The sequence below is a fragment of the Amblyomma mixtum genome, chromosome 2 (assembly GCF_055824585.1).
Source record: "Amblyomma mixtum isolate Tamu chromosome 2, ASM5582458v1, whole genome shotgun sequence".
NCBI lineage: Eukaryota > Metazoa > Arthropoda > Arachnida > Ixodida > Ixodidae > Amblyomma > Amblyomma mixtum.
Window position 1 is genome coordinate 249,364,047 of NC_143013.1, and position 17,109 is coordinate 249,381,155.

The 17,109-nt window shown below is 47.3% G+C and overlaps 1 protein-coding gene across 1 annotated transcript; it reads left to right on the forward strand.

The window, feature by feature from the left end:
* Nucleotides 1-1,477: 1,477 nt before the first annotated feature.
* On the forward strand, nucleotides 1,478-16,151 carry LOC149363440 (fatty-acid amide hydrolase 2-A-like). The gene is made up of 7 exons (XM_089573480.1): nucleotides 1,478-1,784; nucleotides 4,735-4,954; nucleotides 8,776-8,985; nucleotides 10,525-10,644; nucleotides 11,483-11,637; nucleotides 12,221-12,316; nucleotides 15,307-16,151. The coding sequence occupies exons 1-7, from the start codon at nucleotides 1,596-1,598 to the stop codon at nucleotides 15,886-15,888; spliced, it is 1,572 nt and encodes a 523-aa protein (XP_089429606.1). The 5' UTR covers nucleotides 1,478-1,595; the 3' UTR covers nucleotides 15,889-16,151.
* Nucleotides 16,152-17,109: the final 958 nt, after the last annotated feature.

The following is a 17,109-nucleotide window of genomic DNA, read 5'->3' on the forward strand; positions in this document are numbered from 1 at the left end:
CTAGGAATGATCAACGCCAAATCATTGGCGAGAATTAGTGGTATCGCGCTTCGAAGCATAATTCTTGCTTACGATACCACCATGACTGTATTTTAAAACCACCTTAGGCTCTGGATAAAAAAAAAAAAACTGTTCTTGGTTGGGCCACCCTAATTATATTTATGGGAGTAAAATATCCTAGCTTTTTCAAAAAAAGGAAAGGGAAAGAAGATATTGGGCGCTATTGCGAAAAGCTATATGTATTAAAGCCATCATAACGCGTAAAAACGTCATATCCAGAGGTTGGCCTATCATATATGTGAACACCGACGGCATGTGCTCTTTATCGCGTAGGAAATCGCCCACATATCACCGTAAAAAGTCGCAAGTTCTCATCCTTTCTGAGGTAAGTTGCAAAACACAGCGCAGTTGAGTTCAGCGGCGCGATGAATTTGCACAAAGTCACACTCAAACGGTGTAAAAACCTGCCGATTTTATGTAGATATGATGCAAATGCTATGTCATCGCTGTGTCACGTGACTGCATGCTTTCGCCCTGCCGATATCTTCCCCCACCGAGCCAACCTAGCGCAGATCAAGCTGTAGGCGAGCAAGTTTTTTTGGAGTCAACCTGCTAGAAACGTCAGTTGGCCGGAGAAGTGAGACTTCAAGCATAACACCACGTCATTTGTCACGTGCCAGATGACGTGGCTTATATAAACTGTGTGGGGGAACCCTGCTCTGCCGCTGAAATGTCGTGGAAGCGCATCATTGCGTTAAACACGGTGTCATATTGTTCAGGCGACAGGCCCGAACTCAGCGCAGCGACAAACAATCAGGCAGCCGAAGAACTCAAACTGCTTATTGATAGGACTTGTATCTGCAGTCTAAAAACAGCTGGCAGAAATATCGGAAAGTGTACTGGGCGGCAGTCGCGATGCTATTGTTGCTGGGTCTCGTACGCGCTCAAAGGAAAGACCACTGTTAACTTCCTAGATCAGACGCGTGGCTCAAGCACCGACAATTTCGCCCATCGTTGAAACGACCGCGTGTTATCGTTAGTATTCTAGAGGTCATTCGTCCGGTCTCGGAGAGCAAACAGAGGACAAGGGTTTGGGCAAAAGGTGATCAATAAAGAAATTGGCAAACAAAGAAGGCCGGCGACCTGAAGAATCGTTGCGTCTCCACACATTTTGCGCCTAGTGCGCCGGGTTATACACCCCTTGTCGCAAACGAAAGAGACAGTATGCGCTTTGAAAAAAAAAAAAAAAGCCTACGCACCTAGCTTTTTTTATTAAACCTTCCAATGGTCGTAATGAATTGCTGCTAGGGTATATATATTTAGCTTTGCGTCTCAGTTATCTCGGTGTGGGCAGCGCTTGTCTAGACCTGGAGTAAGGGCTTTTTCGTGACTCGCCCTGGTTATCAGCCCAGCGACGGTTCTAAAGTGGAAAACCGATACCCTCGCCACGCACCGATAAAAAGATAGCAGACTGACACCACGCGCAAGTGTAGACGCATGCTGCTGTGACCGACGCATATCGGCACACGCTTCGTTTCTGCACCAGCCTAGAAACGGTGTGGCTCTTACGGAACAGCACGGTTGCTCACCCGGCGATGGCTTCCCTCCTGAAAACCTTTAGGGCTGTGCTCGTGGAGCTGGTCGTGTACTTGTGGTGTAACGTCGCAAGGCTGTTGTTCCAGCTCAGGTTTTTGTGGCAGAAGCCGCAACACCTGCCGCCGGTGAAAGACGATCTTCTCCTGCGCTCGGCGACATCGCTCGCTGCAGCTATCAGGAAGAGAGAGGTGAGGGCGTGTTTTTATTTCACATATTGCTTTTGCTTTTACAGCGATTTTTATTTCAACATATATGCTGTTATCTGAATAGCGCCGGAATCACTGTCGTCGCATTATGACTCCCCAAAAAACTGGTTGTTGGCCCAACAAACTTACTTTTTTTCGTCCTTGCATTATGGTGGGAATCAGGCAAGACTTGCCTTCATATAACTTCCTTGCCTCTACTGCTGAACTTAGGTCTAGTATTTCATCGCCAAGTCACAATCTAGGACGTTTGCGTTGTTCTTTTTTCTTGTGACTGAAACAAAAATGTAAATGCGGGTCTTGTAACCTTGGTAGATCTTTAGAAATAGTCAATACAATTTACCCACACTTTAGACCAGCAGTATTTTTTCTAAGAAGCTGAACATAATCAGCGCGAACCCCTTTGCACCATGCTGAGTATGTTATAATGGTTTCGCTTTAACTCTCATCGCTGTGCATTTCGTTCGAAACGAACTAAATGGTGGGCATGACGGGCAGCATCCACCTTTCTTCCTCTTAGCGATAGCGGCATCTATAGGGTGCCTTTAACCAAGTACATACAGTCGCTTTCATTTACTTGACTGAAGGTGTGAGCATACATATGCCAATGTTAGGCCATAAGGGCAGGGACAACAAATGTAGGCAGGTCGTACGACTCCTTTGTCTGCATCGCTTTTTCGTCTCAGACATGGGCGAACGTCTGCGTCCAACGCAGCGTACGCTCGCCAGCTGGCGATGAAGTTAGTGCTTCTGCACAAACGTGCGTACGGTACAAAAGCAGATGTCCTTTACTATACCTGCATGTAAACTCAGGGGTCACGCATATTACAGACATGTTAAAAAAAAAATACAGGCATGGCAAAGCACAAGAGCGATGCTCAGTTAAAGTGTGCTACTGGAACAAATTGAAAGATCGAAAAGCTGCAGATTTTTCTCAATTCTAAGATTAGAAGGGAGGGTTTTGCAGACCGTTACTAGGCCATATGATTGGCTTTAACCACGGATTCAAAAGGTGGACATGTCAGCGTTAAGATGAGTAAAGAAATATTATCATACTCCTGGTTTCGTGCTTGAGGAGGGCTAACAGGAGGGATTAGAAGGCTGGGAACTCGTAATAGTCTAGCCATACAAACAAACGTTTGTTGTTCTCCGCATGCGCAACAACGATAAACATTTAATTGATACGGATTCGTAGAAGAAGATACTATTTCTGCCCAGCCTGGCAAACGACTTCCTATAAAAGCCTGGAAGCGTGAGAGGAAATGCATGCTTGAAATGCTAGAACGAATGCCAATGTAGTCGTTAACACACGGAGCAGGAACAATACAGGTTTTAGCAACGTTTTTAGATCCCTTTCAATTTGCAAGCTCCCCCGGGCCGCGCCCGAGAAAGCGGCCCCCGTCCGCTTCCACTCACCAGGCGGCGCTGCTGTCGCTGTCGGCCCGGAACCGCCGGAGCGCTCGCGCTTGGCAGTTGCTGTGACAGCCTGTTCTCATCCGCGATAACATTGGGAGCGAACACGTCGAACTCAAATTTGCTGTACTTTTGGAGCTGTCACGTTCAAACTTCAGCCTCATGGTTAAAGAAATGTTTCGCCTGCCTAGTAAGGGTGAGATAAAGAGCAGGCTGATGCCAGTTCGCAAAAAACCAATCGTTTTCATTGCGCTTTATCGCATCGCATTTGCGACGTTTAGCGCTGATGATATGCGTATGTTGGAGTTAAGCTATCAATATTTCTTCGTGTGAATGCACGAAACATTAATGAAAGGTTAAAACTATCGATGTTCCGCTTCTAGATCAGTCACGAAATTCCGCGCTTTATTATCAAAGAAGCACCGCACATACGAGCAGCATTTTGCACGTTCTTTAAAATGCCAATTTCAGTGAACAGAAGTATAAATGCAGACACACTTAGCTGGATGCAGGGAGCGAATAACTATAGAAGAGAAGAACAGACGGGAGCAGCGTCCTGCACTTTCATTTTTAGAATCTTAACTTCATTGAACACGGACAAGTATTAAATGCAGACACACTAAGTCGGAAGCACGGAGGGAATGGCTACAGAAGGCGAGCTTTTTTATTTGCAATGACAACCTTTTCTCTGTTCTCCAGCCGATGGTTCTCATCTCTCGCACAGAAGCGCATGCGTGTCACTATGACAAAATGCAGCACTTGGCATGTAAAAGTGGCCATGTGCTCTGAACATCCAAGCCGAGCAAGCTGTTGCAATTCCATCGCGCCTAGCACCTCCCAAAAAAATGTCCCCGAAAACGGGACCTTCTTTCAAAGAAATCGAGATTGCTTTCTTTACAATGTTGGTAAACTCTAGCATCTTTTTGGTGGGATGCTTTAAGCGCCCTTGCTTGAAGCTTTTGTATACTGTAAGATAAGCGTCACTGCCACAACTGGCACAGGAGAGCTGATATCTTCCATGCTGATATTTGCTGGCTGCTACAAATCAGGCGGCGGCAACGATGGCGTGGACGCGAAGGGCCAGGCTGGTCGGGCAAACAGCGTGGCGAGCGCCACCGCGCGGCAGGAAACGGAAAGGCGACAATCCGCGCACCGCAGCTTTCAAACTGAAAGGGATCTAAAGACGTTGGGTTTTAGCATAGCGTGTACCACACCGCTTACTGCGCATCGCTTGCCGTCACTGCGCATGCATAGATGGTCTTGTTGCGACAGGTGCGCCTGCATCTGGCCGACACTTGGCGCCGTGTGGCTTCCTCAGGGCGACCTGCGCATGAGCAGTGGCGGCCCCATGGTCTGCGCTAACCGGTAGCGGTGCCGTTACGAGCTATGCCAAATGTCTCATTCTCGTCAGACCACAACCCGTAAACGATTGCGCGTGTCTGTATGCGCGCTTTTCTCGTCACGCTCATTTTGAAAGCGGGTCCAAGGGGGTTCGTCGTCTTACGTTTCCTTTTAATTGCAGGTAAAAAGCGTCGATCTACTTTCTGCGTACATCAAACGCATCCAAGAGGTGCAGCCCATCATCAACGCTGTTGTAGAGGAGCGTTTTGATGAGGCGCTCCGGGAAGCCGAAGCGGCCGACCAGCTGGTGGCCTCCGGCACCACTACCGTGGAACAGCTACGCCAAGAGAAGCCACTTCTGGGCGTGCCATTTAGTGTCAAAGACAGCATAGCCCTAAAAGGTGCGCGAAAATCCTCATTTTATGCGCCTAATGGAAAGTGTTTCGTATTCGCTCCTTATTGTGCTTACTCGCCATCGTTGAGTACATTTTAACGCGAAAGCCTACTTCACGAGTACAAACCGGCTCACCGGTTTTTGTGAAGCTTGACCCTGAGGATGACCTTGGGCAAACAGTAAATAAGTAAAGAAAATAAATATTGCCACGAATGGAATTCGAGCCCCACGGCGGCCCGAACAGATCAGCTTCACTGGCCATTGCATGTGAGCACTGTTCTGTCACCGTATTTTTTAAACATGATGATTATTACACTGAAAATATGTTCACTGCTACGGAGAAGCTTTCAGCGACGACAGACAAGAAAGGAAACGACACACATCAAGGAGCTGGACTGTCAACTGAAGTTTATTCTGAATAAGGACATGCAGCCAGCTATGGAAAGAAAAATGACAGTTGTAACGTTAAGAGACTGGAAGCGGGCGGAATGGGTGAGGGAACAAACGCGGCATAATGACAATCTTGTCGAAATCAATTGGCAGAAATGGGCTTGGGTAGGGCATGCTAACGGAGTGGTTCCCAAGAGAAGGGGAGCGTAGCAGGGGGCAGCAGAAAGTTAGGTGGGCGGATATGAGATTAAGAAGTTTGTGGGGATACATTGGCCGCCCCTGGCAAAGGACAGGGTTAGTTGGAGAGACATGAGAGAGGCCTTGGCCTTGCAGTGGGCGTAGTCAGGCTGATGATGATGCGTTCAAGACACCCTGACCCAGATTCTAAGAGTAGGGCACTGCCTCTTGATTTATCATAAAACAATTCCTTCCTGATCTGTATCTTAGCTGTATCTTACCGGTACTCACCTATGGGGCTGAAACGTGTAGGCTACAAATATAATTCAGCTTAAGTTAAGGACAATGCAGCGAGCTATGGACAGAAGAATGGTGGTTGTAACGCTAAGAGATCGGAAGCGGGTGGAGTGGGTCAGGGAACAAATGCAGGTTAATGACATCCTAGTCGAAATCTAAGAGGAACAAGTGGGCTTGGGCAGGGCATCTAATGCGAAGCCAAGATAACCGCTTGTTCTTAAGTGTAACAGAGTGCATTCCAATAGAAGGAAAGCGTAGCAGGGGCGACAGAAAGTTAGGTCGGCGGCTGTGGCTAAGGTTGCAGGGATACAGTGGCCGCAGCTGGAAAAGAAACTTGGGCGGTACACATGTCCATGCCACGCCAGTATATTTAGCTGGAGTAGATTCCCTCATTACAAACCACAGACCGCAACTCTTGGAACGGTTCATCTGGGAACTCGAAAGTGTGCAAAACTGGTCAGTTAAGCGAACAGCTTCATCCCTACTGCGCTTGTCTGCTCAGAAAAAACGCCAGATTATCTGCATAGGTGTATATTTTGAGCTCAGTATATAAGATATGGAAACCTTGAAAAACACTACCCTGCAGAATGCTCATACGTAGTGCCTCTAAGTAGAGTGCATGCTGAAGTGACGACAATGGACACCCCTGTCTGAGACGAAAAATAGCTTATCGCACCTCGGTGTTAAAATGCAACACACTATCGCGCTGTACAGTGGTGAGCAGCCTTGTCTAGAGCGCTTGAGCAGTGCGCACTTGGTAACAAAAACCTAAATTAGAGAGCAGCCCCTCATTACAGGGCAAAGTTTTCGTGCCTGCTTTGTTTACGAGGCTATCTGGCGTTACTTCCGTGCAAGCGTTGCAGCTGGACCCTAGAGGCTGCCACAAAATCTGGATTTGTTTGCAAGGAAGTGCACCGCCCGAGCGCTCTAGACAAGGCTGCTCACCACTGTACATTGCACATCGTGTTCTTCATCAGCTAATATTACAATCAAACTAATATTTGCGCTTTGAGCTATGCAGCGGTATTGACTTAGAGATGTGCCCTGCCTGTCTTGTCTCGGACAACTTTATGGCAGAAACACGGCACTGGAATGGAGGCCATCGTCGTGCATTGGGTAAATTTGGTTTGATGATGAAAAAGTTGAAGACTTGCATAACTGACTCCCTGGGTCAGTGGATACCTCATTACAAACACAGATCGCAACTCTTGGAAAAGTTGATTTGGGAACTCGAAACTTCTCCGCGTCCTCAGGCCAAATCAAAGAAGCAGCAGCTTTTCACAAAGCCGAAGGGCGCCGTTTTAGAGCAGGCAGTTGCTGCTGCTCTGCTTTCGAAACCATAGTGTCGTTGCGAGTTCTACAGTGGAACTTTCGCTCTATTCTTACAGCTTTAACAAATTTACGCTGTATTTCTTCCCAGCTTAATCCGGACGTCATAATTCTGCAGGAAACGCCGCTTTCAGCCGACAAACATTTTCATGTTAAAAATTATTGTTCATTTCGTCTAGATCGCCAGTCACGAGGAGAGGATTTGTTAACTTTAGTTTCTTCAAAACTTTGCCACAGGGCTAAGGCATCTTTTCAGCAAATGTCCCCTGACTGTGAGATTTTGGCATTAGACATTCTTCTTCCTGGGTGCTCTCCATTTTCCTTAGTAAATGTTTATTTCCTCTGTGGAGTCCAGGATACTAAACCGCTAGATTCGCTTCTCGCTAGCTGCAGAAACCAAGTTCTCATGGCTGGCGATTTCAATTCACACCTTGTGTCGCGGGGCTACCGTACAAACCTATTTGGGAAGTGCCTTCGTGACTGGGTTTCTGATACCAGCCCTATGTGTTCAAATTCTGGATCGGCCACTTACCTTCGCGCTCAGTCTAAGTCTGTTTTAGATCTTACATTCGCCAGTCTGGAATAAATAAAAGTTTTAACACCACCACCGCCACCACTAGTCTGGAATTGGCGTAATGAATTGGTCGACTGTTGATTGCTGCTCCTCGAGTGACCATATACTTGTTTGTTTTGATATCATATGTCGTGTAACACCTGCGTCTTGTCGGTTGCGGCAGCATGTATATTATGACAAATTTCAGAGGATGTTGCGCTCTGCCCTTGCGTCATTTTCTAACATCGCCGAGAACCACCAGTCAACAAGCATATGCCTGGCTACAGACAAAAGCCGTAAAAAGTCGGAGTTCCTGGTGCGGCCTTCAAAAGGGAATTCCTCTAACCGTTGGTGGAACGCGCACTGCACGAAGAATTACATGCGGAGGAAGGCAGCACGGAAAAGCTTCGTTATAGATAACCAATGCGCAAATAACTGGAATGATTATAAATTCATAACAGCCCTTTAAACGCAGTCTGGTGCCCGTCATCATCATCACCCTGACTACTCCCACTGCAGGGCAAACACCTCTCCCATGTACTTTCAATTAACCCTGTCCTTTGCCAGTTGAGGCCATCGTATCCCCGCGAACTTCTTAATCTCAACTTTCTGCCGCCCCTTGCTACGTTTGCCTTCTCTTGGAATCCACTCCGTTACCCTTAAGCACCACCAGTTATCTTGCCTTCGCATTACGTGCCCTGCCCAAGCCCATTTCTTCGTCTTCATTTCGACTACATTAACCCGCGTTTGTTCCCTCGCCCAGTCTGCCCGCTTCCGATCTCTTAACGTTACACCTATCATTTTTCTTTCCATAGCTCGCTGCGTTGTCCTTAACCTCAGCGGAACTCTATTTGTTAGCCTCCACGTTTCTGCCCCATAGGTGAGTACCAGCAAGATGCAGCTGTTGTAGCCTTTTCTGTTTCTCTTTTTCTCTGGTGTCCGCAGCAGACATCAGTTGTCTGTTTTTGCAGCACATAGCCACGTCACCACATCATGGTGTTAACACCTCAGAACACACGAATCCGGCCTGGTAAGTTTTTCAACTCGGTAGAGAAAGGAACACCGCATTTTTCTGCCTCCAGGCATGCTGCAAGATGCTGGTTCGTTGATGCATCGCGGGAAGCGCGCTGTGGAGGACGCTCCCACAGTGGAGCGGATGCGCGCAGCCGGAGCCATACCGCTTGTGCTGACCAACGTCCCGGAGCTCTGCATGTGGGTTGATGCCCACAACCTGGTGCACGGCACGACTCGCAACCCGCACGACACTCGCCGCGGACCCGGTGGCAGTAGCGGTGAGTCTGAGGGCCCTAATCAAGAGTGACGCAAGCCCATAAGTCGCCTGCAATTCAAGACAGTTCCGCAGCGCACTTCTTCAAAGACCCACTGATATGTCCATTGCGTAGAATACTCAGGTAACACATGATAGGCAGTCCGTTAAAGTGCTCTAGATTTATGATGTCTGCTTAAGCGGTTTACTTGCGGAAGGGTATAAGGGGCCTAACCTCCTTATATGTAGATACAAAAAAGTAATTGCAGCGATCATGCATTTTTGAGAATGCGCAGCTTTCATGGATATGAACATCTACTAGATGCATCTTTTAACCGCCAGAGGGTAACTCCGCCTAACTACACCGGGATATTTAAGACTTGGTAATTTGATAAAGCTTGAGGGTCACGAGAGGTTCCCCGCTAACTCATTGATGATCAAGGCTTACGCTTCCTGATCGCTGCAAATTCTTACAAAAGATTGAAAGGGATACTTAAGCTCTGCCTTAAGGGTAGGACGCGAAATCGTTAATAGTAGGGTATTGCCCCTATAAGCGGAATTGGTCTTTCTCGACTTTACATTAGCAGGTCTTTTAGAGCCGTCATACCACTGCTGCCGCTGTGGTGCAGCCGTTAAGCGATGCGTCCCTTCCCATGGATGGCAAGTGCTCCCACCGGTTGGGCTTGTGTGACCCGGGTGCTCTTAGAGAGCAGTCTCTCGCGATCAGTCATTTGTTTAACCGCCACCTAGCACGGTGGTCAGTTTGCTCACGAAATGGTATATGGGTTGTGAAGGTGCCTCAAGGTCACGTGATATGGGTGCCTCAGCTAGGTTGCTTCTCCGCTCACATCACCAATGAACGAACATGCCCGATCGCCTGATTTTCTGCAAAGTTCCCCTTTTCTTTGCTCTCCTCCTGGGCAACCCCTCTTCATGGGTATCGGCCTGGTCTTATTTAGGAAATAACAACGGGAACATTAAGGCTATGGCTTTAAAAGGCTTCCTGCACACACACTAAGAACGCATTCCGGACGGCGATAGAAAACCAATGGCATGCACCAAATATTCGAAATTCTAGCGCTGATTTTGAGCGTGCAGTGGTAGCGACAGGGAAAACTACAAGCGTTTTTCTCGGGCTTATGGCCGCATCATAGGTCGTATGCTACGGGCACGCTAGTATTGCGCGACACGTCAGCGCATACCACATGGAGGAGTAAACATTTCGGGCTATTAGCTGCAAAGCTATTTGACACATGTTTTAGAGAGCTCGTGTAAACATTCTAGGCATAAATTTTTAAAGTGTATGCCAGATTTATTTGCATTATAGCAGGTTGTGCAATGCAGGTCTTGTAAAACTATTTGGATTTCTCGAACGCGGCATGCTGATTTTAATTACTTTCCGAAAGAACGGCTGTATAATGCTGCTAGCAACGAAGGCAGTTTTGCGAAACAGCTCGGCTTTCTCGGAATGACGATACAGGTTTTTCGTGAATCCTCGTCACTCACTTGCTGAGGCAACAAATCGGGGAGGGTAGTTGTAAATTCCTAATACCCGTTAATGCAGGTGGCGAGGGCAGTCTTCTAGCTTCAGCGGGCTCTCTGATCGGACTGGGCACCGACATAGGCGGAAGCGTGCGGATACCGTCAGCCTACTGCGGAATCTTCGGCCACAAGCCAACGGCTGGTGAGTCTCTTGCCGTATTTCAGCAATGTAATCACTATTTCAGTGTGTTCAGTACATGAAATACTTTGGGAGGCCAAGCTTGTTACCCCCACTAGTGCTGAGAACTGCGAAGAGGAAGCAATATGTTTGTACAGCCATGTAACGTTCCAATTTCGGTGCATGAACAAGTTTTTGCGGCTATTCTGAATTGATCGGTAGGTCGTTGTAGAGCGAGAGCTCTGCTTCAGGACCACAGCTGGAAAAGCCGTTTAATCGCTAAACCCTGACCTTGAATAAGATAATATTGCCGCGACAGGGATTTGAACCCCCCGCGGCACGAACAGATCACCTTCGCTGGCCTGTGCACGAAAGCACTATGCTATCTCCGCAGCCGACCACGCCTGATTAAACTGCAACACACTCTCGCGCTGCTTATTGCACGTCGTTCGTAAACTCATGCTACTATCGAACTAATATCTTCTCCAGACGTGCCGACGATTCAACAAAGCCTTGAGCCAACCAGGCTACAGCGGTGCCTTCGCATGTCTACTCGATTTAACGAAGTTAGAAGTCTACCACTTTTCTTTTTCACTGTGTCACTGAATAGAGTGCGTTGTGCATAATCAACAAGCAGCGAGTGGCGTTCAGCAGATCTGTATAACCTTGGCGAAGGTACTGAATGACAGGCGTAACCGACTGCACCAGGAGGAAAAGTACTGCTTTAAAAGCCCAGCGCTTTCAATACAGCTGCAGCCGCATAAAAATAGAAGAGGGTTGCTTGCGTCAGTCTCTGCACCAACAGTGCCAGCGCTTGACTTCGATTGTGTCGTCAGCGTCTTTTCTCTCGATGTTCTCACAGGAGTGGTTCCAAACTCCGGCCTCCTACCAGATGTGGGAGAAAACATGGGAGAGTACAACTGTGTTGGCCCCATGACCAGGTTTTCAGAGGACCTGCCTCTGCTCTTGAAGATTCTTGCAGGAGGCACCGCCGACCACCTCAGGCTAGACGAGGAGGTCTGTATCCAGGTCGAGAAGTTTCCGGCCATCACCAGCGAATATGCGTTTTCGTCCGCGTGTTGCAAAAAAGTGATAATGTTGATGGTGGAGTAATAAAGGTTCTGCTGCCTCTACATATCTTCACACCCGTCCGGTCTGTAGCGCCTATTAAGATTAATGTGGGCTAAAATTAAGTACGCTAGATGGTTCTGCTCCAGCCTAGCCCATAATAGTGCTTCATTGCCTTGCAGAGATGCATTAACTGCATTATTTTGCAGTGTAGCATTTCATCGCCTCGGGCCGGTGGGTTTTGGTCCAGCGTTTAGCGAGACTACACGTCACACTCAACCGACCGAGGTTCAGTGTTAGCTCAGGTGGAAGCCACTGGCTTAAAACCAATGGGAATAATATCACGCGAGAAAAGGGTGGGGAGTGATGACAGAAATGGGGAGTCGTTTCCTTTCAAGAAGTGTGCTAGAATTCCTTGATTTATTTATTGTTTTGTGTGTTCAGATGATGGAATACATGTACGTTCAGATAGCTTCCTGCTGAAAATGGAAACTCGCAGCAGCACTTGCATCGATAGCGATTTGCTGCGCAGGTGAACGTGAGGGCGCTCAAGGTGTTCTTCACGGAAACCGAAGGAAGCCTTTATTTCAGCCGAGTCACTGCAGAGGCTCGTCAGGCTGTCCTCAAGGCGAGTATGCGAATATTGCATTTCAACCCAGATGCCGCAAAGAGAACTCAGCAAGTGCTACCACCTGCTTGCCTTGCACAAAACGGGTCTTGTAAGCAGCGTATGAAAGTTAGGAGAAGGTAAGTGACGCCAACCAAGTAAAATACAGGAAAAACACGACGTTTCGGGACCGGCTCGGCCCCTTCTTCACGGTGTGACTACGGGCGAGCGCAGCTTGGCTTTTTAAGCCCCTGTGTGGAGGACCTGCGGGTCAATGGCCGCAGCCCATGGACGTAGGAGGCTTCTACTCGAGTCGTGGCACATACAGCAAACACGAGAGAATGTTAATCGTTCCCTGGGGACTCTCCCCTCATCCTACGTCCATGGGCTGCGGCCATTGACCCGCAGGTCCTCCACACAGGGGCTTAAAAAGCCAAGCTGCGCTCGCCCGTAGTCACACCGTGAAGAAGGGGCCGAGCCGGTCCCGAAACGTCGTGTTTTTCCTGTATTTTACTTGGTTGGCGTCACTTACCTTCTCCTAACATTAAATTTCCCAACCAGACAGACTTCTGTCGAATGTTTTCTTTTGAGCGTATGAAAGAGTGTGGTGAAACGCTACATAGGTTTTTAAATCATCGATTTAATTTTAATGTTCACAGAATTAAAAAATGAAATATTGCCGAACTATTTGATTGCGCACAGGCATCACACGCTCTAAATAATGAGTCCAACTGAAGTGCTACACAGTAAGATTTAATGATATTAAGAGCATTAATATATTGCAATTAGCCTCATTACGCGCAACAAAATGAGACATTACACTGGAAATATTGAGACACTCGGCCGAAAGTATTATATTCCGCAGCTTTTGCAGTCGGTGCAGACAGTTTGCTGCTTCGGTATTCAATGTTTATGAGCCTATCCGTATGAAAAAAAGGGCATCCAGGCAGAACCTAGACCTGTTTTGTTTTATGACTCCTTACGGACGGTGCATTGTTACAGCTACGCGTCCTAGCTACGCGATTGTCTTCTCAATTTCCTTCGTGCTTGGCCTCCTTTTTCTGCTGTAGTGCCATGGTTGTTTCTTTTTCGCCTACTTTCCGTCTATTGAGGCGAAATCCTTTAATGGCTCATGCTGTCGTCAGTTAGCAGGGACTGTCGCACCTTTGGCAGCGTTTAACTTGTGTTAACTCGGGAACTAATAAAGATAGGAGAAAAAGAACGGTTGCTGCAGACAGAAGGGGAAAAAATGATGCTAGAAGCCACATTCGATGACAGTAAAATAATTAGTGAATTATAGCCAATATGTCAAAACTGCGTCGAAATAACGCAGACGTCGATATAGCCATGGGAACGGTGCGACGTCATACGCAGCGAAAGTCGTCATGTCATAGTGAAAATTATCACACAATCGTCGAAATACGCCGACTTTGTGTCAAGTTAGATTGAAAAATGTGTAATCAAGCTTAATTAACACTTAAGATCCCCGAAAGATGTATAATTTGGGCATCGATATTGCCACGGGAACGGTGTGACGTCACATCCACCGTAAATCGTCACGGCATAGTGTCCTCGGATTTCGCCTCTCAACACTTTAGTTGCCAAAGTGTCCTTGCAATTTTTCAGATCTCAGGTTTAGCTCAACTGGTAGTGACGTGAATATGAGCGTTCGGACGTGACTTCTTGTCATACTAACCAGAATTGATCCACTGTAGTGTGCAGTTACGTAGCTGTCCTTGCTCTCCGGACAGAGTGCGGGGCTTTCATTCTGAACAAATTTTGTGGATTTTCTTTCCTTCATGTACACTCTTTCATTACTGTTCTGGGCTTGGGAGGTCCGTTTCGTCCCCTTCACCCGTCTTCCTCTGTGTTGCCTCGGGACCGACTCCTATTCACTACAATAAAACTTGGGTTGGGCCTAGTTGGTACATGATGTTGTGAAGGTGTAGGTTGCGCAACCAAGGGACGAACCACGAAGAAAGACACAGAGACACACACAAGCGCTTGTGTGTGTCTCTGTGTCTTTCTTCGTGGTTCGTCCCTTGGTTGCGCAACCTACACCTTCACAACCTCCTATTCACTACACTGCCAACATGACGTCATCACGCAGACGCACGCCGTGTGTGTCTTCGGCAAAGCGAGGAAGCTAATAGGTCCGCAAGAGCCAGGATGCTCAGGCTCTGGCGTAGAAAGCGCTAAAAAGATTTTTTTGGGGGGGGATCGCTAGACTGTGTTACGGCACGGCAATCCGCATGCAAACTTCGTTGCCAGTTTGTTACACCGGGGGTTCGCAGGCGAGGAGGAGAAAAATTTGGACGTGGGTGCATACCTCAAAATACGCGCATGCTGGAAGAATTCTGCCCAATAGAGTAGCCTAGGAATTTAACCACATTTCAAAGGAAGACGAAGTAAATAAATTTGGTCGAAATAATCTAACTATTATTGTAATCTTCATATTGTCTGCCTGCCGACGAAAGTTACAGCGGAATATGCAGTACAAGTTTACAAAATGGCGTTTTTATACGTGATGACATTAAAGCTAAATTTTGAAGGAATCGCGCTTCTGATGGCCTCGGAGCATGGAAGATTCCGCGGCTTTCCGACGACGGAGACTGCTGTATTAGTATCATCCAGAAAAGGAGAGCACATAGCTTCCGTTGGTTATGATGTCTTATTTCATTGTTCAAAATCAGAGATGAAGAAGGCAATAAGCGAGACTCGCTAGGGAATAAAATTAAGGGTTGATAAGCTCCTCTCTCGATTTCTGCGATGCCATCACTCATTTCTTCGAGATTTAAATCGTCGTTTACAAATTTTTTGCGAATTTTCAATCCTGACATGCTCAGACTCAAGGAATAATTCAACATTTCGTTTATGATATCTGCGAGCAAAAAACAACTGCGGCAATTCGCAAATTCGCGTCGTGCTTTGCCCCCCTCTATACTAAGTCTTCCCGATCGACAACTAAAGGCATACAAACATTCGTTGTTTTCTTCTTTTTCATTATATAGGTTACACGGCACCTTCAGGAAGCAGTTGGCTCAAATATTCACCGGCTGAATGTACCAGAGCTTCAGTACGCAGTGATCACTTGGTTCAAAGTGTCTGCCGCGAGAGAGCCCCACTTACTGGCTCTGGACGGCGGCAACGTGTTCATCGATTTCCTGCGTACATTCTTGGGAGCCGGCCGGCACACGCTAGGCAGGTTGACTGGCATAAAGATGGCGGCGGCGGCAGCCTGCCTGTTCTCCAGCAGGCAGGAAGCCGAAGCGTTTCTCGCCTCCGTGGACGCCGCACGCGACCGCCTAGAGGAGACGCTGGGTGACGACGGTGTCCTCATCCTGCCGGCTGCTCCGAGCACGGCTCCGTACCACAATCAAGACTTGCTGTTCTTCGATTCGGCAGGAATGACGGCGCTGTTCAGTATTTTCAAGATGCCCGCGACGGTGTGTCCGGTTGCAAAGTCAGCGAACGGGCTTCCCCTGGCTGTTCAAGTGGTGGCGAAGAGGGGCAACGACCGGCTCTGTCTCGCCGTGGCAAGGGAGATCGATCGGCGCTTCGGCGGATGGATTCATCCTGGAGTGCAAAAATGAAGGCGATTTATAGTTTTTCACGAACGGTAACATGAATCAAAATACTTTTTGAAGCCTTGCGGAACACGGCGGACGACCTATCAGTGTGGTCAAGTTTGAAACCATGTATGCAGTAAAGCTTTCGTTTTGACAATAGCGAGCGATTGTAGTCTTCGACACCATTATGCGATATACGGCAACGCCATCTACTTGCACGTTGTTAGGGTGTCTTATGCTGTTAGCTTTCGCTCCGTGCAGGTTCGAAAGTACCGTTGGCGTTAACCGATTGACACTTTCGATACCACATGTTTTCTGAAAACAAAATAGTCGGCAACTCGCACGTCATATCACTTAGTCCTCACGCTGTAATCTCACTTGGTTGTATATATCAGTTGTTTCAGGGAAGACCACGTATTGTTCAGAAATAGGCTTGTTTTGGGCAAAAAGATGACTTTTGCGACATAGTATTCGCAGTGTTCGCGGACACCGCGAAAAGAGTTGTCTTAACTAGTATGCTGGTTTACTAATTTCTGATAATTAGCTTTCTAACTATCACTGCTAGGCAACTGGCTGCAATTAGAGATTTGTAGCCGGTTGTTACTAATAGCCATATAAATTTTTTTTTTTGCATTGCACATGTCGTTTGTGTTTCCTCGTTTTCGTCCCCTCTTTTGCGCAAGTACGTACCCCTTTCAAGCTACGAACCAACTCGCCCACATTAGACTTGTAATATAAATTTTTAGATTTTAGAAAACGGACAATTATCGATGCTGTGGTTCGAGAACATTTGGTTAAACGGGATCGAATACATACGTTTTGAAAAGCACGCAGGCTCTGTACTAATATTTACAGTCCAAGAAACTGGCCAAAAAGCCAAATTTTGTTGGGCCCCATCGCCACGGGTAATCGTGGTTTCTGAATTCTGAAAACTATGGCTTTTACTAACGAGCGGCTACGAATCTCTGCTGGAATCTAAGCGGCAAAGTCTAACATTTAAAAAGATAGATATTAAAAATTAGTTAACTAGCTTTCTACCTAAAAGATTCACCGCTTTTCTGGTGTCCGTCTACACTGCAGTAATGCTATTCTGAAAACGCTGTTTTTTTTTTTTACCTCGAAAAACCTATTCTGGAGAATTGCTTAAAATCTCCACTCAAACACCTGGCGCGTATATATGTGCGTGTGCATTATATATATAGCGTTGAATATGGCGGGGTGGAGGAGGAGGAGGGGGAGGATATA